We start from the raw sequence: 20,824 nt of genomic DNA, 5'->3' as shown, positions 1-20,824 counted from the left end.
GATGAGCTCATCTATTACGGTTAGTTTTTTACTGTTGTTGTATTTATTTCTACAATGTTGATGTGAGGTAGCAAACTATTGTGTTGTAGGTTTTTTTTCAAAAAATTTATATTTAAGACATCGGTCGGTGTATTTATCAACATTGTATGTTGATTATCGGATTGTCAAGGAGCGTTTTTTTTTTCCATAATTAATATTTCAAAGATTAGTTAGTATATTTATGGATTTTTAACGTTGGTTATTAGACTGTTGAGTTCTATTTAATTTTTTTTTCTGAATTAATATTCCAGAGATTAGTTGCTGAATTAAATTCAATGTAATTCTGAAAAATTAATTGTCAGTATTAACTATTTACAGTAGCAAAAAATAAATGGTAAAACAGTTTAAGATAAAAAATGATGCATGTGATTGTGATGGTTGCAAAGTGTAGAAATTAAAAATATAAATGGAAAAAAATGATGCATGTGATGGTTGTAGAGTATAGCAATTAAAAACATATATGGACAAAAAATATAGAATAATAGAAGTAAAAAAATGGGGCCAAAGCATCATCAATAATTTGAAGAGGACATTAGTTTTGTTGGAATCACTTGAAAGTTTGAAAATGTTGCTTACAAAAGAACATATACATGTACGTATTACAACTCATATATGGCAGAAAATAATTTTTTTGAAAGCATAATATTTCAAAAGATCTGGAGATATCATTTATATTTTTCTATATAAAGAAGGAGATGTGTTTCATTTTTTCCAACGACATAACTTCTTTCAAAACAAACCTCTCAATTACATTTTATATAAGCAAGTGGAAAACCTTCTTTGTTGGCTTTAAAGATACGTAGTCAATAATTTCTTACAAATTCTTTTATTAAAATATTTTTTAAATGAATGATATGTAATTATTTGTAGTATTTTATTAACAATATACCATTTTTTTATTTGACATGTAATTGAAGGAATGGATGACTCACGGTTTAATGTTATATTTAATAAAGATTTTGATGACGCTTATGATAATGTAATAAACCGAAATGTAGACCACATTACTTACCTAGTTGTGAAGGTAATGGTGCCTCAGTTGCTGATGTTGAAGATGATGGTAATGGAAACGACGACAACGACAACAATAGTAATGATGATGACAATGACGGTGATGGTGACGATGAAAGTGATGATAAAGATGATGACGAATTTATTTTAATGAGGTAGTTTAATATGAAAAAATTAATTATATGCACATCTGAAACTATAAATATGTATTATATTAATTATATGCACAAAGAACTATGCATGATTTCATACAACACAGGGATGCGTTGGTTGAATAAGGTTTTAAGAGGTCATTGGAAATGATATGTCAACATGTTTAGGATGGTCACAACCACTTTGTTGAGTCTGTGCAATGATTTAGAAATGCATTATAGATTAAAACCTTTAAGAAGAATGAGTGTTATTGAAATGATGGCAATGTTTCTATTTACAATAGTATTAAGGGCGTCAAATAGGAAAGTGCAAGAGAGATTTCAATATTCAGGTGAAACAGTTAGTAGATGTTTCAAAGAAGTCTTTAAATCATTATATTTGTTTGTTGTAGAAGTCATAAAACCAGTAGATCCATAATTTACGAGCACACCAAGAGAAATTGCAATGAATCCAAGAAATATGTCATATTTCAAGGTAAGATGAATTTCTTTTTAACATGAAATATTTTATTAAAGTTTATGATTTTTTTGTTTGCATGTAGAATTGTGTAGGTGCAATTGATGACACATATTTTCGTGCTTATATATCAGCTAATAATCAAATTCTATTTATTAAGAGAAAATGTGTACCAACACAAAATGTCATAGCTGCTTGTAGTTTTGATATGCAATTCATGTTTGTGTAGGCAGGATGGGAAGGCAGTGCACATGATACGTGTATTTTTCTTGAGGCTATTAACAATAACAATATAAATTTTTCAAAACCACCAGAAGGTTGTAATTTGAAAATAAATTGAAGACTTGGTTGAAAAATTTTCAATTTTTTTTTTGTTTTGTAATAAGTTAGCATGTTTTGATTTTTTGCAGGGAAATACTATTTGGTTGATGCTGGATATTCCAATGAGCATGGGTATTTGGGTCTTTATAAAGGCGAGAGGTATCACTTACAAGAACTTAGACGTCGTGGACAACCAAGTGGTTGTGAAGAAGTATTTAACCATGTACACTCATCATTACGCAACGTCATCGAACGTTCTTTTAGGGCATGGAAACAGAGGTGGAGAATTTTACAAAACATGCCTATTTATGCATATAAAACGCAAGTTGAAATTGTAGTTGCATCAATGGCACTACATAACTATATTAGAAAGGCATCGCAAGATGATGAGGTTTTTTCCGAGTATGATCGCAATCCCAATTTTATTCCAGATGACTTTTTATCTAATATTGTACCTCCTCAGTTATTCGAGGATCACAACAGCCTTCATGTATGGATTTTGTACGAGATGGAATTGCAAATAATTTGATGGGACAATGAAAAACTTTTATTAATATACAAGGATTATTCATTTTGTTATGTAATCATAATTATAAAATAACAATATTTTACCTTTATTTATTTATGTATGTATAATTATAATGTACTTTTCAATAGTTTTTCAATCAAACCTCATACAAAAAATATATTAACTAAACATAACAAATTGTTTTTTTTTCAACCATAATTGTAACCGTGGTTTTAACTAAATACTTTAAAATTTATAACAAATCTCATAAAAATTATTTTTTATTAAATTACTTTTTTAAAACTACAACGACGATAATAATTATAATAGCAAACAGACTCTTAACATACACGTGAGGGTTAACTTAAATTCGAGTCTGCCTCGTAATTTTTAAATTCATAAAAATTGGAAAATAACGTCAGCATAAATTTTGCTTTATGGTTTCTACTGTAATCATACAGGCAAATGCTGCACAAGTAAAACCTACATGTTTCTAACAAGTAGCCAACTAAAATACTGATAAATCAAAACCGCACTGCCATTTTTTATAGTTTCTTTCAGCATCGGCCGAGTCACCTGCCTAAACAACAAGTTCATTCGTCTTAGAGTCATCATCTTCTACCTTACAATTACGGGTTTCAGAGATAACAACAGCGACCCAAGCAATTACAGGAGTAACCAACAGAATGAGACCTGAGGGCACCATCCACAGCTGACTATTTGTTGGGTGATATTCATAACCCCACCAAAGCAGTAGTGTTCCTCCTGCCACACACACCAAAATTGAACACAAACAAATTACGCATTTCTTCATAATCTTCTCGGGATAATATTCTTGATTTGCCTCATGCTTGCCTTCCTTGAACTTTCCCATCAACCAATACCAGTTCTGTGGCTGAAATTCAGGAAAGAAGAAAAGAAGAGAAAGATTGAACTATCATTTTATCATATATATATATCTTAGCATAACAAGCTATATACAAAGACAGTGCCAAGGGTAACAACTTCATAGAGAAACATACCTTACTTTGAATGAGAATCGGCGGAGTATATTTTTTTTGTTAAAGACAAATTAAAGAGTTGCTAGCAGAACGAAACTGAGAATGCAGTGATATGATGGAATCGTTAATAAAGCAAGACCTCATGAGTCATCACTAACAATAGCTTTCTTGTTTTTGTGGTGTAAAAATATTTAAAAAATTATTATTATTTTTTACAATGATTTTTTTAATGTTTTTATATAATTTTGATAAATTAATATTAAAAATAATTTTAAAAAAAAATATTATTTCAAGTGACACTGTTACTGGTAATAAAGCTAGAATCAACGTGACGTCTTGTTTTCTTTCCCTTAGTTTTTATAAAAGTTGTTCCGTATTCAAAGAAGAAAATGATTGCTTCTTAGTTTTAACTCTTTGTGATCGATGAAGCTATCTGGGGTAGATTCTTTTGCCTTTTTTTTTCTGGTGGCTGGTGCCTGTTTTGATAGCTGGCTGCTAGTTCCAGTATACAGGCGGGTTCACTTTAATAAATCCTCAAAATCATAATCTTTATTTCCTCTTTGATTATGATAATTTAATTGGCTTTCAATCTTCAAGGTTCTTCTTTTAAATAACGTAAGGTGCTTTCCATGTTCTCGAACGGTTGTTTTTTTACTCGGTGCTTCACTCTGTTTATACTGATTTATACTAGTTTTTTTCCCCCTCTCGAGACGGTCAATGCTAGGACTACCATGAAAATAATTTCTCTGTAAATGAAATGTTATATATCATCTGCAAAAGGGAGAAGAAAAGGAGAAACTCATTTTTATTAACTCGATTTCTGTTTTAATAGATTAACTCAGTTTCTAATGCAACTCACTATCATAAACTCACTATACCGAGTAGATTTTACCGATGGAGTTGGGGTGGAGTGCAACGACAAGAGGATTTTATTAAGTGACTGAAGTGGTCTAGGCCCACCATTTGCATTTGACCTTCGAGGTTATACCGAAGTCTTCTGTAATAGAAATGTATTTTGTCGGCAGCGCTGTAACAGGCTGCATCTTAGCCTGTCATATATAGGGATGCTTTGCTTTACTTGAGATTGTAACATTGTTAGCTTTCTTTATAATTTCGAAAGGTATGCTGACTGTTTCCATTTTTCAAATTTAAGAAAAAAATATTTACATTGTCGAATCTTTTTCTTTCGATGAGCGGGGAGACATAAGTTTGATAGGTGGAGAATGTTTAGTATTATGGTAATTTCTGTTTTTTGTCTAATTATAGAAAATAAATCTTGGGGTTGACTGAATATTTATTTTTTCACTGAACCTCACACATATTTCTAACCTTGATTTTATATGAGATAAAATAATTTTTTTTTATTAATAAAGATCTAATTTTTAACCAAATAAAAAATTTTAAAATTTATTTTTTAAAAAACCATAATATGAACTCTCAAAGCGAGGAACTTGATTCGTTGGCCCGGGTTGTGGATGGCGAAATCCTTTTCAAGAATAGAAGTCTATGGACCCATCATACTGTTCACTATGGACTCTAATTCCTTTCCAAATTCCAGCTCTAAACAGCCCATTATAAACTTCAAGTTTATAAGTTGAGTAGGCCCATCAAACGGAGAGAAGATTTTCTTATATGACTGAGCCCGTTAGAAAATCAGCAGATCTAATATGCTCGTTTGGGTCGAGCTTCCATCATCCATCCCTCGAGTAGTTATTTGTGTTTGACAAATATGACAGTGATTATTTTTTTAAATAATTTTTATATTAAAATAAATGTTAATAATATTTTTAAAAAATTATTTTTAATATTAATGTATTAAAATAATTTAAAAATATTTAAAATATATTAATTTAAAATAAAAAATTTAAATATTTTTAAAAAAACTTTTAAAATATAAAAATAAAGGTCTCTTCTAAAATGTTCAAAATATGTTTGAACAATATAACTCATAGAAAACTTCATTCTTATACGGTAAAAAATATTGTTAGTAATAATATAAAAAAATGATAATGAAAAAAACATTTAATTATTATATCAGTTGGGATAAAAAAAAACTATACCCTTTTTTTTTTTCTTACTTTAAATTCTCTCTCGCGTTCCATAACTGACAAAAAACACATCCTTCATTAAACACTATCAAAAAAATAATAATTAAGATTCACATATATAAATCAGATGTTAAAAAAATTAGGTTTGAACTCATTTCATCCATCTAAAATCTAATTCATTGTAGGAGATATATTCTTATTCAATTATGTAGATTAGTGATATTTTAGGCCCAATAAGCTATCATACTATCATGAATAAAAAAACAAGATTAACAATACATTATATCTTTAGAAAAGATGTTTAAGATGATAATATTTTATTTTTAGCATAATTAATTTTGTACCTTAAAACTTTATAGGCTAATTATAGATTTTTAATAATCATAACACTAACTAAATCATAACATAAAATTTTCCATCTCTAACCTAAAAAAGTCCTTTTCCTTTCCTTTTTCTATGAAAAAGAGTTTTGGTTACAAAAATCATAAAAATTTCACTCACTATTGCCAGGTTAAATTCACTTCTTCCTTTACTTTGTCAAATTTTGCCCGTATGACAACCAAGATTTCCTGTACAAAACCAAATTTCTTTGAACAAACCATGTTGTTTTCGCACGATGAAGGGCTTCCTAAATTGTTTCTCTAATTTTTTTATAAAATTCATTTGACCAGGAGATATTATTTTATCTCTAATTTTATCCTTGAAACAAGACCCTTTAACAATAACCCAAGTTCACAAGAGTGCTAGGATGCATGCTTAGCACTATAAACGTTGGGTGTACTCCCGGCAAGGCGTGTGCCTTACATAGGTTTGGACAGTAATCTAAACCAGGTTTTTGGGTGTTGGGCTCCAGCGCGGTAGCCTGAGCTCTTTTTATATATATATATCTTTTATCTTTTGTTGTACTTTAAGCTCAAGATATCAAGTCTAAAGAGTGTTCTTGATGGGTCTATTTTGAAGAAAATTTTTGGTTTCATTTTGGAGTTTCTTTAATCCGGATCCATCAATCTCAGCTTCTTTCTCAATCCAGTTCCCTTTCAAATACCACTCCACCACCATCTCCTTGTCAAACAAGCTGAAGAGGAAGCCAATAGATGCTGGTTCTCACATTTGAAAAGCGTCATCTGCGATGGTACAAGACATCAGCTCTGGAATCGATAAACATGGCTATTTCACCGCTAGTAAAAATCTTAGGTTTGTTTCGGCAAAAATCTTGCGAAATTTTCTAAAATCTTACCCTCAACTAATCAGATGACGAATCTTACTAGTGGAGAAATAATTGTTTGATCAATAATGAATTTGGATGCAATTTTTGTCTTTTGATTGAAACAAAGGAGATATGAAGAGAGAAAGGGGAGGGAATTGAAAAAAGAAACTGGAGGATGTTTGCGTGTTCGTGTTACATTATAAATTCACCATTTTCTTTTTACTTTAAATTTTATGTTAATCAAGCATTTAAATTGTAATAAAATAGTTGCAAAATAAAATAATAATAATTAGGCTATAAACAAATCAGTATAATTATCTAAATTATAATTATAATTATAATATCCAATAATTCAATCTAGCATATTACGATTATATTTGTTTTTGTATTTTAAAAATATATTTTTGTATTTTTGTATTTTTTATTTTTTTAATATTTTTATATTATTTTGATGTATTAATATTAAAAATAATTTTAAAAAACAACTTATTATTCAACTTCAAAACACTTCATATATCATGCTGTCGAGTCCAATAATTAAGTCACAGAAACACTTCAGATTTTTAGACCCCTACCAGGGCCTCTTTTTTTTTTTTAAAAAAAATGTTTTTTCAGGGTCATTTTATCTTCGTGAGAAAAACCTCTATGGGACAAAGCCCCCCATGAGACGTCATAGAAAGTAACATTATAAACTGCAAATTGAAATCAATGAAGGACAAAACAGAGGACGAGTTGCCAAAATGTAGTCCACCAATTTCCCATGCGAGAGTGACTTCAAACCCTTTCGAAGCCGACCACAAGTTTTGCAGGCTCTTTAAATAATATATTTTTTTAAAATTATTTTATATATATAAATTTTATATGAATAAATTTTATTTTTATATAGTATTTCTAATATGTATAACTTTAAATAATATTTTTTATTTAATTATTTTAATATATATCTATTTATATTGTTGTTTGATTTAATAAAAGATTTATTTTAATAAACAAATTATACTAAATATCTCATAATACAAATCAAATATCTTTATTTATAATTATCTTTTAATTTTTTTAAATTTTACTTGTAGTAATTATTAATATTTTTTTCTGTTATTTATATTTATAATAAATATCTTATTTTACAATTATTTTTCAATATTTATATAAACCTTTCAATTTAAATTTAATTTTTTTATATAAAAATAAAAAAAAGCTTTATATTCAATTTTTTTAAAAAAAAATGATGTGTGACGGGGAGCAAAAAATCTAGTTGAATTTAAAACTTATAAAAATTTATGGATTATTTTATGTTTAATTTTAAAATTAATTAAAAATAATATGATCATATGATTCATACCTATAATGGTAATTAAAATTTTGATACCATACAAAAAAATATTTTAATTTAAAATGAAATTATTAAATGAGAATTAAACTAGAAATAGTTTTATATTACTAATTAAAAAAATACACATGCAAGAAGCATATACACATATACGTGGATTGCCATCAATAATTATTTTTTTTAAAGAGGATAATCTAGTTGTAGAAATTTTATTATTGAGTTATTTATAAATCATTGATTGATATTTTCAAACATAATAAATTATATCCATCTAATTTAAACAGTAGAATTCAAATTAACAAATTATATTTGGTATTAAAAATCAAATTACTATTGAGTAGTATATTTGAGTATTTATCCACAATTCAAGTATAAATAAAAATATTAATTAATAATTTGCTCTGTTTTTCTAATCTGGAGAACATGAAAAGAAAAGAAACCACATTGCTAATTTAGATGAGAATCGCAACATATTTTAGACATCTCCAATAAGGAGTGATTAGGCTATATGTATTTTTCCCATTTTATAATTTGATTTCGAAAAGAGTTAAGATTATGCAAGGGATGAGCACGTAAATTCCCCAGTTCCACAGAAGCCTCCGAGTTCTTAGAAAGAAAAGGAAAGGAAACAAATATTACCAAAAATAATGGAAAGCCACGGAAACCGAGTGAATTGATTGAACTGTGGTACGGACGTTAGATAGCATTCTCTCCTCTCCACTCATGGACCCGCATCATCACACCATCCTCGAAATTTCCTTCTTCTTCTTCCTCCTCCGCCTCTAATCCAAAGACCATTCCATTTATATAAAACAAAAACAAACTCGATTAATCTGACAAATTGAATTATTATTAACACAAGAAAATAACTAATCATGAGTGTCAAGGTACCGGCGGCGAGAACACGTGTAGGAAAGTACGAGTTAGGCAAGACCATTGGTGAAGGGAGCTTCGCCAAGGTCAAGGTCGCTAAAAATGTTCAGACCGGTGATGTTGTTGCCATTAAAATTCTCGACCGTGATCAAGTCCTCCGTCACAAGATGGTCGAACAGGTCTGATAATTAATGCTAGTCTTTTATCAACTTCTGTTCTGTCACTTTCTGTGCCGTGGGAATAGCAGTGTTCTAATTATGATGATTTATTAATTTTGAATCAATGATTAAGAGAACTGCTTGCGTTGTTTTTTCTTTTATATATATAATTTTTGTTGGCAGTTAAAAAGAGAAATATCAACAATGAAGCTGATTAAACATCCAAATGTCATCAAAATCTTCGAGGTACTTGCGATTTTTAATAATAATAAAAAAGGATATATTTCTTGAGATTTTTATATGTATGCGACTGATGTTACTAATACTACTTGCACATATTTATAGGTCATGGCAAGTAGAACTAAGATTTACATTGTCATTGAGTTTGTTGAGGGTGGAGAGCTCTTTGACAAAATTGTAAGGAGTCCATTTTCTTGTGCATTGATGTTTTTAAGTTGTTAGCACTGACCACGTAATTAAAAAAGGTTATTTGTTTGTTTCCTTGCTCCTAGGCTAAGCACGGGAGACTTAAAGAGGACGAAGCCAGGAGATATTTCCAGCAGCTTATTAAAGCCGTGGATTACTGCCATAGCAGAGGCGTTTTCCATAGAGATTTGAAGGTTTTCCTAAATGCCTTGCATGATTTCCTATGTTCATTTTCCTGATGATCGGCGGGTGTGTCAAGAAATATGTGTACCTACACACACTCACACGATTCTGGCCTCGTTCAACCAGGAGTTTACTTGTTTATCATTAATGGCTACTCTGCATTTGTGCAGCCTGAGAACCTTCTTCTTGATTCACGCGGTGTTCTTAAAGTTTCGGATTTTGGATTGAGTGCGCTGTCACAACAATTGCGGGTAAGCCTTATCTGATTATTGCCTACATCCTATCCTGTACGTTTAAGTAGACAGGAGCAGCTTTCTCTACGTGGATTGAGTTTTTTAAGAAGTGTCTTATTTGATACTTGGATTTATTGCGTATTTCCCAACATTTATATGATGAAAATTAATACATAACGTTCTGTATATGAAGACACTGGCCCCTTTCTCTTGAACCATCGAAACTGATTACTATTTAAAAGCGTACTGCTGGGAATTGATCGTTTCTGCAATAAAAAGCAATGAAGGCAAACCTTTTCCTCTGTTTTTCTAATTTTAGGGTGATGGGCTGCTTCACACTGCCTGTGGAACACCAAATTATGTCGCACCTGAGGTATTTTACCTTTAATTTGGTAGAATTAGAATTATCAGATAATACATTTCTCTGCTACTATGTTGATTGCATATGTTATTGTTCTTTCCAGGTTCTCAGAGACCAAGGTTATGATGGCACAGCATCCGATGTATGGTCTTGTGGGGTCATTCTCTATGTTCTTATGGCTGGATTCTTACCTTTTTCCGAGTCAAGTCTTGTGGTTTTGTACAGAAAAGTAAGTAAATTAACCCCTCTCTTTTTCACGTTTTTTAATTTTAGAAACCTTCCATATGCATACCAATGCATGTCAGAAAGTAATTTCAGATCTGCAGAGCTGATTTCACATTTCCATCGTGGTTTTCATCTGGTGCAAAGAAACTGATAAAGCGCATTCTTGACCCACAACCTCTTACAGTGAGATCTAGATCCTTCTATTTGTTGTATGTACATTAAATTTACTCATTCGTTTTGAGTTTGCTTCTGGACCTGTTATTAGTGTGGTTAGAGAATCAGCGTATAAAGTACCTAATGCGGTACTTGGTGGCTATGTTGTCTCAATCGTATGCTCATAATCACTAATATTATGATTGCATCTTCCACAGAGGATAACAGTTTCTGAAATTTTAGAAGATGAATGGTTCAAGAAAGGATATAAGCCACCGCAATTCGAACAGGAAGAGGATGTAAATATAGATGATGTTGATGCTGTTTTTAATGACTCAAAGGTAAGAATTTTGATCACAAAAGCTAGCTAATTTACCGTAGACAAGGCGTCAAAATAATGTCTTGGTACCGAACTTCTGCAGACCCTTTAAGGAAGGGCACTCAGAATGTCGAGACTCTGTTTGGCTTGGAGGTATGGTAATTTTTTGTAAAAGATATAATACATTTTAATTATAAATCATATTTTTAAAAGCTATAAAAACATGATTTTTACTCATAAAAAATACAAGCTACCTTTCATTCAAATACCCTTTTAATCCTATATGTTCAATGCTCGGCACTGGACTTTGTTGGGCTTTTGCTTGTGTCCATGATATCACGAGGGCAATGTGGGCATGCTGTCAAACTTTTCATGCCTCAAAAGAGGTGTGTTGTAGGTCTAAACGAACTATACTTGGTTGTAGAGAAATGTCAAGTGATTATTTTGGTTCAAGTGCTATGTTAAATTTGATGAAGATATGAAGTATTAAATGTATTTAAAAAATAGCCATTTAACAGCTTTTTTGGGTAATAATGAAAAAGATAATAAATAGTTTTCGCGTCGTTTGGTTCTTTTTTTGTCACAGTTCAATTTAATCCTTCACCTTTCAATGTATGTTAACTGCATCCCTAATTGACTCTAAACTTTTTATTTCATACAATTAAATCCTTGGAAAACTTCAATTTTAACCTTGGAGTTCAATGCCTTTTTCATTTTGGTCATTAATCTCAGATTTATGCATTTTAATCCTTAATTGACTATTAAACTTTTATGTTTTTTAAATTTCATCCTGGTTTTGTCAATTAGATCCTCATAGTTTGATGCATTTTGCAAAATGATCATTAGTTGTAAAAGTTTTCAATTTGACCCTAATTGATCTCAAAACTCTAATTTTCTTATGATTTTACCCTTAATTTCAATTAATTGACTTGGTAAAAATTAAATTTGATTTCTTAAAATTGCAATATTTTCAATTAAGCCTAAATTGGGCTCCAAAACTTAATTTTTTACCAATTAAGTCCATAATAAAATTAATTTGATCCATTTAAAATATAATTAAGTCCTTGCACTTAATTAAATCTTTTAATTAGATCCAAATTAATTCTTAAACATAAACAACTTTAATTTGGCTCATGATTAAATCAAATTGGCCTATTAAAAATTTAATTATGTTCTTGGACTTAATTTCTTATATGGATTAATCCAATAATCATTTAATTTAACCTTGGAACCATATTATTTCTTCAATTTTGAGTACAAATGAAATACAATTAGTCCTTCAATATTCTTAAAAATTACAGCTTGATTTTTATATATTTTTAAAATTCTCCTCCATATATTTTTTCTACATTGGCAATCTTTATTTTATTTTTGAAAAAAAAATAAATTTAAAAAATAATTCAAAAATAGATTATAACGCATGACATTGCAAATCAACAACCTGAAATGGCAAATACATTTCCAGAACGAGTTCTAATTTTAGTTATTTACCTTGCAGGAACATCTTGTGACAGAAAGGAAGGTGAAACCAGTGTCAATGAATGCTTTCGAGCTTATTTCTAGAACACAGGGATTTAGCCTTGATAATTTGTTCGGGAAGCAGGCAGTACGTATAATTAGATTTCTTTCATCACTTTGGTCATTGCATTTAAAATTTGCAATTCGTTGTGCCACTAATGTGAAAGTGATGTATTATGGTTGCAAAATTTTGTAAATTGGAAGAGCAATGGTTTGCCAAGGCATTGTCTATGCACAGACCATTTCTATTTTCTTTCTTTCTTTGTTGAAGAGTCTTCAGAATTTTGGCCCTTAGTTTGAATTAGACCTGACCCAACCCTTGTCCATAATCATGTTAATAATTACTGTTTAGTCTGTTCTGTTCGCCTTGTGATCCTTCTTTCTAACGAAGTTAAAACTCACAATGGCTACCTAAATGCTTCTCTTTGCCTCTCTATGTTTGTTCTAGGGTGTTGTGAAACGAGAAACCCATATTGCTTCTCATAGCCCTGCAAATGAAATCATGTCTAGAATTGAGGAAGCTGCAAAGCCTCTGGGCTTTAATGTCGATAAACGAAACTACAAGGTAATGGTTTCTTCCTTTTGCCATGCCCCCCCGTTTTTAAACCTACACATCGACCTAAACTTCTAGGTTTTATATTTATGATTCTGTTTTTGAAATTGAATGGTTTTATTTCCAAACTAATTCCAGATGAAGTTGAAAGGTGACAAAAGTGGGAGGAAGGGCCAACTCTCCGTAGCTACTGAGGTAACATTGAGTTGATCCATGGTGCTTGTAAGATACCTTTGAATCCCTTCAGAATGAAGTCGAAAATCATTTTTAATGTGTGAAGAATAATGTTTTTCCATGCTCTGATGTCCCTATCAGAACCATATATGTCCTCTGATAGGGACGCTAATGGTTGTGCATCAATTCAAATACTTGATACAGCATATGGAAGTTGACAACTTGTTTCTTTTGGACTTTCAGGTGTTTGAGGTAGCTCCTTCTTTGCACATGGTGGAGCTGCGGAAAATTGGTGGCGATACGCTTGAGTTTCACAAGGTACGTCAGCATTCGAATTTCGGTATCTCAAAAAAAAAAAAATCCTTTGTTTTGGATGCATTCGTTTTGGAAGGATGGAAGAGTTTTAATGCGCCAAGTTTGTGGTTGGCTAATATCGTATACATTTCTCTCATCATGTGGCAGTTCTACAAGAGCTTCTCGTCAGGTTTAAAGGATGTAGTCTGGAAATCTGATCAAACTATTGAAGGATTAAGGTAAACTCTCTGTGCCTCTACTCTGCACGTATGCACGAGTCTCTGATGAAGTGCAGCTCACGATTCTCTTGTGCAGGCCATAGCAGAACTTTTCCTACTGGGTCCATTTCTTTATTCTTGATATTTGTTTTAGATCATTGCACATCAAATTTGAGAGTATATATGAGCAATGTGAAAGCTTTGAACGGTTGGCGTGGTGGTTTCAACTAATATGCGGTACAATGGAAGAAATGGAATTAGATTGTGTTTGTTATGTTGGGAGAGAATGCCTTTACCTGTAATCTAAGACAGTTTATTTTTATATTTAGATACATTTTAAAAATATATTTGACTTGAAGAACATATCAAATTACAAAACATCTAAAACAATGGCAAAAATATTCTATCCCTTCTCATATTTTTCTATTCACCACTATTATGTAATAACTTTTTTGTTATTCTCAAGATAAGTTGCTTGCTTTCGAACTAGCAGTAATTTTGATTTTTCATACTATGTATTAGTTATTATGGATTTGTTTGAGAATATTTGTATCTATTCAATATATTTATGAATAATAAAAGAATAAAAATAACCTTGGGATAAAAATAAAAACAACACTTGTAGGGGTATAGTTGTTTTTTGTCTTTTTTAGAATACAAAAGGATCACGTATATGGCCTTAAGGACAAAACATTTAAGCCATTGAAGCAGAGGTATTGGCATATTTTTTTTTCATGGTTTTGTTTTCTAATTATTAGTTTGGTTGAAAGTAATGTAATTTACCATATAATTTATAATTTTTAAATATCAAAAGTTGTTGGTGTTTGTCTAACATACACTAGTGTGTGGGAGACGTTATGCATGGTAGGTAGCACATATAATGTCTTCTAGTGATATAAAAAAATATTTTGTCATCTCATTTAATTTTTTTTTTTTGTTCTCTTCATTTATTTATGACATATAACATCTAAAGATAATCAGTTTGTCATGAGTGACCCTTCCTTTACCCTTTTCATTTCTCTCTCTTACCCTACAAAATCAACATTGGTCCTTATTGTTGTGGTGTTTTAAATTCAATCCTTTTAGTTTTTATTTTTGATTTTTTACCTTTTTTCTTTTATTAAATTTTTATTTTTTTTCCTTTATTTTTTTGCCAAAGGTTTTATGGTTTTTAATTTTATTCTTAATCATGTTTTTGAATTTCTTTTAATAAGAATATTCAATTTGATTCTTTTTTTATTTTTTTCTTGTATTTTTGTCAAAGTTTTTATGTGGTCTTTAGTTTTATCCTTCAAATTGAGTTTATGTTTTTTATTATTTCAATAATAATAATAAAATAGTAAATCATTCTAAATTCTAATTTAGAATAAAAAAATTCAAAGAAATTATAAATTATATTTTTTTAATAAATTCTAAATGAATATAAATTTGAATTGTATTCAAATAAAATGGAATAAAAAATCAAATATATAAAAATATAATATAAATTATATGTATTATATAAATCTAAATATATTAGATGTGGTCTATTAATTAAATATAATAGGATACAATAGAAAGAAAATACTTGATGTAGCTATACAGTAATAGAATTCAAGTAGTGCATGTCAATATCAAGACAAGAAAAAAAAATAGAAATAGTTGAATGTTAAAATTTCTTTATGCCAGTAAGAAGAAGCAGTAACAATAATGATGGCGATGATGATAATGATGATGATGATAGTAATATTGGTATTGGTGGTAGTGGTAATAATAATAATAATAACCTTCAAATCAAGTTTATGTTTTTTTTTTCAATAATAATGATATTATTAATAATAAAAATAACCTTCAAATCAAGTTTATGTTTTTTTTTTCAATAATAATGATATTATTAATAATAAAAATAATAGTAATTGATACTAATAATACTACCAATAATGATAATAGTAGTAATAATAATAATTATTATTATTATCATCATCATCATCACCATATTAGTAGTAGCAGTTGTGGTAGTAGTGGTTCTAACAGTGATAATAATCAAGCCAATTTAAGATAAGAACTATTTGGGCAATAACACAAGGCTACCACTTAACAAAAAGTTCCAAGAATAACTAAGATATATTTATAAATTATGATATATAAAATAAAGATTATCTTTACTTAACAAAAGACCACAACTATGAAATGAAGATTATCCAAGACCTGACTTATCAAACATCCATAAAAAATTAAAAAAATATATTTCTTAAATATTTTAAAATGTCTTATTTTGCCTAAAACCTCTTATTCATCTTAAGCTAGTTCTGGATAATAGTAGTAATAGTAATAATATTAATAATAATTATAATAGTAATAGTTATAGTAATAATAATAATAATAATAATAATAATGAAGATGATAAAAAAATAACTAAAAAGGAAGGGTTTCCCTATAGCCACAGACAATTCACTATTCATTGCAATAGTCGTCTATGACCTTTCAAAAAATGAAAGACATGCCTTAGAGCCAGGGATATTTATGTATTTTCACACAACTTATTAGTCAATGTAGATTTGATTGGGGGTATTTTTGTGTATTCAATATTTTTAATAACAGTGAAATAAAAAAAATACCCCTGAGGATAAAAGAATCAACATAATAGGAGCATGAGCATCTCGATATTTTCATTTTTGTTAATATAAATAGTCAAATTATACATGCACCCTTGAATCCAATAAATGTAAGTAATTGGGGCCATGGGTATTGCAGTCTTTTAGCCTCAATTTTTTTATTAATTGTAGGATTGATTGAGGGTGATAATGTAATTTAACATTTAAATAAATTTTTTAAATTTAAAAAACTACTAGTGTGTTAGGGCTACTAAACACTTTAGACGACGTGTGTAACGACTCTTCATGGTCAAAAATAGGCTTTCACTGTACAATTTTATTCCTCGGTGTCTCTGTTTTCATCTAAAAATAAGCAATGTTGTCTTAGCCTTACTATTTTTATATTTAAAAAACTACTAGCGTATTGGAGCCATCAAGCACTTTGCATGACGCATGCTACAACTCCCGATAGTAAAAAATAGGTTTCTACCATATAATATTATTTCTCACTGTTTCCTTTTCCATTATGGCTAGCATATGTAATTGTCAAAAAATAAGCAATGTTGTTGTTATAACCCAATTTTGACCTATTTGTTTTTTAATCTAATTTTAAAGGGGTTGAGATTTGAAATTAAAAGATCAAGGGCTTGAATGCAAAATTTGGAACTTCAAGGACCAAATTGAGAAAGGGTCATCCTATGCCAAAACAGCACCACGTCAAACGAGCATTATTCTTTGTCTTCTTCTTTTGGCATTGCAAATCCGATTAAAAAGAAGGGAAAGAAATTGTGGAATACCGGCATTTCACTCCAACCAACACACAAATTGCAAATCTTATCTTCATGAAGTTTACTATCCCGGGGAGATAAGAATTGAATCTTAGGTATCCAATTCCCAGCAAAAAAACCAACACTTCCCTCCCATCCATGTTTATCAAGAAAAGAGCCATGTGCGGAGGGAGAACTAGGGACATTCCTTATAAATACAGAGCTCTCTAGAGGAAAGAGGGGAGGGGGGAAGTTAGAAAAACCAAAAACTCAAAAACGAGAGGAAAAACAAAAAAAAAAACCTAAAAATAGAAAGGGGGATCCAAAAAACAAAGGAAAAAAAAAGTAGAGAGACAAATAGAGGAAAGAAAAAAAAAAAGAGACTGAGGGAGGAGAGACTGAAAGAAGGGGGAAGAAAAGGACATTCCCTGACTAGTGCTAAGACCATTACCCTCATCATTGTTTTTGTCTTCACCCAAGTAAGCTTTCTTCCTCCTACCCGTTTAATCCATTTCTAAAGTTTGCAAAACTATGCGAAGGTTATTATCATTATCTTCACATTGTGCAGAGCACGTATGATTCGGTTCACCAGTGCCTGTTGCCTAGGTCAGTTACTGGTCTGAACCAGTAACTGGGCTTGGTCAGCTGGGTCCGGTCCGTACAGCTGGGCTAGACCTAGCCCAAAAACAAAAGTTGGTCAAGTTTGGGCTTTAGGCTCAGCCGGCCCATATTATATTCGTTAAGGGTGTGCTTGGCAAAACACACCTTTATGCCTTAATCATAATTTTTATATCCATTTTAGTTTGATATTTGGTTAAATAAGCCCTTTTTCAATATCAGAAAATTCCAAAGATATTTGGGGATCTTTGTTGATTTATTTGTAAGTTCCTCGAGTATTTTTTTTTCCTTTGTGTTTTGAATTTTTTCTATCATGTGCTCAATTTGAGGACAAGTATTGTTAAACACAAAATATGTTGTGCAATATCTCTGTTATTTTTGTTTAAAAAAGGCAAATGATAATAAAAGGGTAAATAAGAAGAAAATGGTCTAGAAAATTCTTCTTTAAATTTATTTTTTTGTGAAATTATTCATTGGCGCTATAGTCAGGAATATCGTAATTTTTTGGATTTGTATGATATTTACCAACGCCAGAGTTATAAATATTCTTATGAATTGTTCACTAATGCTAGAGTCAGGAACATGATAAGAAGAATAAAAAAAGAAAAACAAGAACAAATTCTTAGTAATTTTAGACAAAACCAACAATGCAGTTTGCCTTATATAGGACGCTTAAGGGGTAATAACATCTTTTTTTTTTTACATAACTAGTTTCGTACCATAGAATCTATGTTGTCAGTTAGGGTTTCTAGAGTTAGGGTTTCTAGTGATCATAATACTAGACTTTTTAAATTAAATACCAAATATCTATTTTTTTTTTCTAATGAAGATTATTTTTAACCATATCGCTGCAATGATCGAGTGTGATAGTTATCTTAACTTTAATTTGCGTTATTACACATTTATCATAATTATTTTTTATGTTATTTTTTTATTCTATTTTAATACCTACACATCATTTTTTATATAAAACATAGTTTGGTGTGGATGAAGTGCGAATTACGAGACTAGTTGAATATAAAGCATTATTAAGAATAGAATAAGTTGTGATATATTTTCATAATTTATACATGAAAAGGACTGATCTTTGTCCCGTCAACAAGATTATTTTTTCCATCACGGCGGAACAAGCTTGTGTAATAGGAGGGTCAACATATTATTTCTCGTTGTTTTATAATATATATTAGTTTATTAATCAACTCATTTATTTATTTATTTATTTTGATAGACTAAAATTCGATCAATTTTATTAAAATGAATATTTACATGTAGGGTTTTTTATGCAATTTTTTTTAGTTTAGGGACTAAATTGTTCTTACCATAAAATCAGAGGATCCAAAAATTGCTAATAAGTACTAAACTGTTATAAAAATAAAATTAGGGAGCTAAAATAATTTATTGTAAAAAAAATAAAGAATCAAAATGAAATCTTACAAAATCTTCGTGATGCCAGTCGAGTTCATTTTCACTATCCAGTCGAGTTCATTTTCACTATCCAGGCAAGTCTATTCCCATTTACTGTACACCATTTTTTATTTGTATAATGCACTATCGTGCATTCCACACATCCGAAACCCTACCGTCCCCAATGGCAGCTCATCCCCTCTCTCTGTTTCTCTCTGCATTAATTTCTCGAATTGAACATATTTAAGTTTTTCAACTTGATGATGGTTCGTGTAATTGGAGGGACCCTCCACTAAGGGAAGAATTTAATTGCTTGTTGATACTTGGCAGTTCCCAAAGGATTAGAACTAGTGTAATTTACGGGAATCACTCATTGGATCTCTTTAAAGAGTGATGGCAACACCAATCTAACAACTGCTCTCTAACTCTCCCAATTGAACAATCCATGTTATCCTTTTTTCTTCCTTTTCTTTTTTAAGTTCTTTCAAGTTTTTACCTTTTTCTAAAACTCTGGCTATAACATTGATTAATCAAGCAATTTTAAAATAATAGTTAAGACAGAACACAATTTTAACCACACATTGAGAAGGAAACTCCTTTTGATTTCAACACGTTAGCGGCCAACATGCACGTAGAGTGTAGCCTTGTATCAAGTCAAATTCAAGTATTCAACTACTTCCACCATAAGATCTCCTCCTGGTTTGAGAAAGAGATCGAAAATTCAAAGCATTTAGTTCATATGGTTGCAACTCAATATATATATTTAGTCAACACAGTTCATTGTCATTAATATTAATGAACCATGATTCAATGTTACACTGGCACGGGCATGGAGCACCCCAAATGAGTGGCATAAAAATGAAGAATGTTCATGCGTAGATAGGTTTTTTTCTTAGAAAGGTATGAGCAAGCATATACCTTCTTTACGAATATAATTCCCATTTATTAGATTCAACTCCTAACAAATGGGCCTTTACTCCGGCAACCTCCCCGTCTCCACCTGCAGTTCATCCCCCTTTTCTCTGGTTACTTCTGCATTAATTTCTTGAACGGAACAAATTGAGGTTTCCCAACCTGAAGACATGGTCCGCGTAATTGGAGGAGCCATTGGTGTAATTTATGGGAGTCTCTCATGGGATCTCTTAAAGAGTAATGGCAACACCTAATCTAACTACTGCTTTCTAATTCTCCTCATAGAACAATCCAATTAAATCTTCATGGTAATTTTCTTTATATTTGTGGAGACTAATGCTAAGTTTACCCTGTTAAGATCTTGAAAAAAAACTTATGGAATCTCATGCATCAAATCTCATTTCCTCAATGAATCTCTTATATTCAGGGATTTTTATTTTGTTTATAACCGGCAACAATTTGAAGATGGCTGAGAGAAAGCTTTATTTCGCGGGAACAAACAGTTAAAAATCTTCAAGCCGTTGATTCATAAATATCATTATAATATTAGAGCGAATAACCAGAAACCAACCAGTTGAATAATAAATTATTAATAATGATCGAGCGACCTGTCCCGAGCCTAATAATTATCCCCTTTCTCAATTGAATTGATAGATTTCTGGCTGCTCGCCCATAACAAGAATGTAGTCTAAATCTGTGATGTACATCATTAAAAAAAGAAAGCATCTATTAACTCGAGATTCAGATATTAAAATAATTTTTTTTAAAAAAAAAAATTAAAACTCAAT

General features: G+C 30.3%; 1 protein-coding gene and 1 long non-coding RNA gene across 3 annotated transcripts; one reads left to right on the top strand and one right to left on the bottom strand.

Moving 5' to 3' along the window:
• Nucleotides 1-2,901: 2,901 nt before the first annotated feature.
• LOC105126266 (uncharacterized) lies at nt 2,902-3,633 on the bottom strand. The gene is made up of 2 exons (XR_842381.1): nt 3,511-3,633; nt 2,902-3,383 (listed from the first exon to the last, which is right to left on the bottom strand). It is a non-coding gene; the product is annotated as an uncharacterized LOC105126266 (long non-coding RNA).
• A 5,082-nt stretch (nt 3,634-8,715) lies between these two features.
• On the top strand, nt 8,716-14,117 carry CIPK12 (CBL-interacting serine/threonine-protein kinase 9-like). 2 transcript variants are annotated; one of them, XM_011027086.1, is made up of 15 exons: nt 8,716-9,126; nt 9,289-9,351; nt 9,451-9,522; nt 9,618-9,725; nt 9,885-9,965; nt 10,267-10,320; nt 10,412-10,537; nt 10,627-10,716; nt 10,905-11,027; nt 12,504-12,611; nt 12,972-13,088; nt 13,215-13,271; nt 13,494-13,568; nt 13,713-13,783; nt 13,860-14,117. In XM_011027086.1, the coding sequence occupies exons 1-15, from the start codon at nt 8,950-8,952 to the stop codon at nt 13,864-13,866; spliced, it is 1,329 nt and encodes a 442-aa protein (XP_011025388.1). In that variant the 5' UTR covers nt 8,716-8,949; the 3' UTR covers nt 13,867-14,117.
• Nucleotides 14,118-20,824: the final 6,707 nt, after the last annotated feature.

This window comes from Populus euphratica, unplaced genomic scaffold (genome assembly GCF_000495115.2).
Source record: "Populus euphratica unplaced genomic scaffold, PopEup_1.0 scaffold75.1, whole genome shotgun sequence".
Classification (NCBI taxonomy): Eukaryota; Viridiplantae; Streptophyta; class Magnoliopsida; order Malpighiales; family Salicaceae; genus Populus; species Populus euphratica.
The sequence above is the reverse complement of the archived record's forward strand: the minus strand, read 5'-3'. Positions and strand labels throughout refer to the sequence as shown.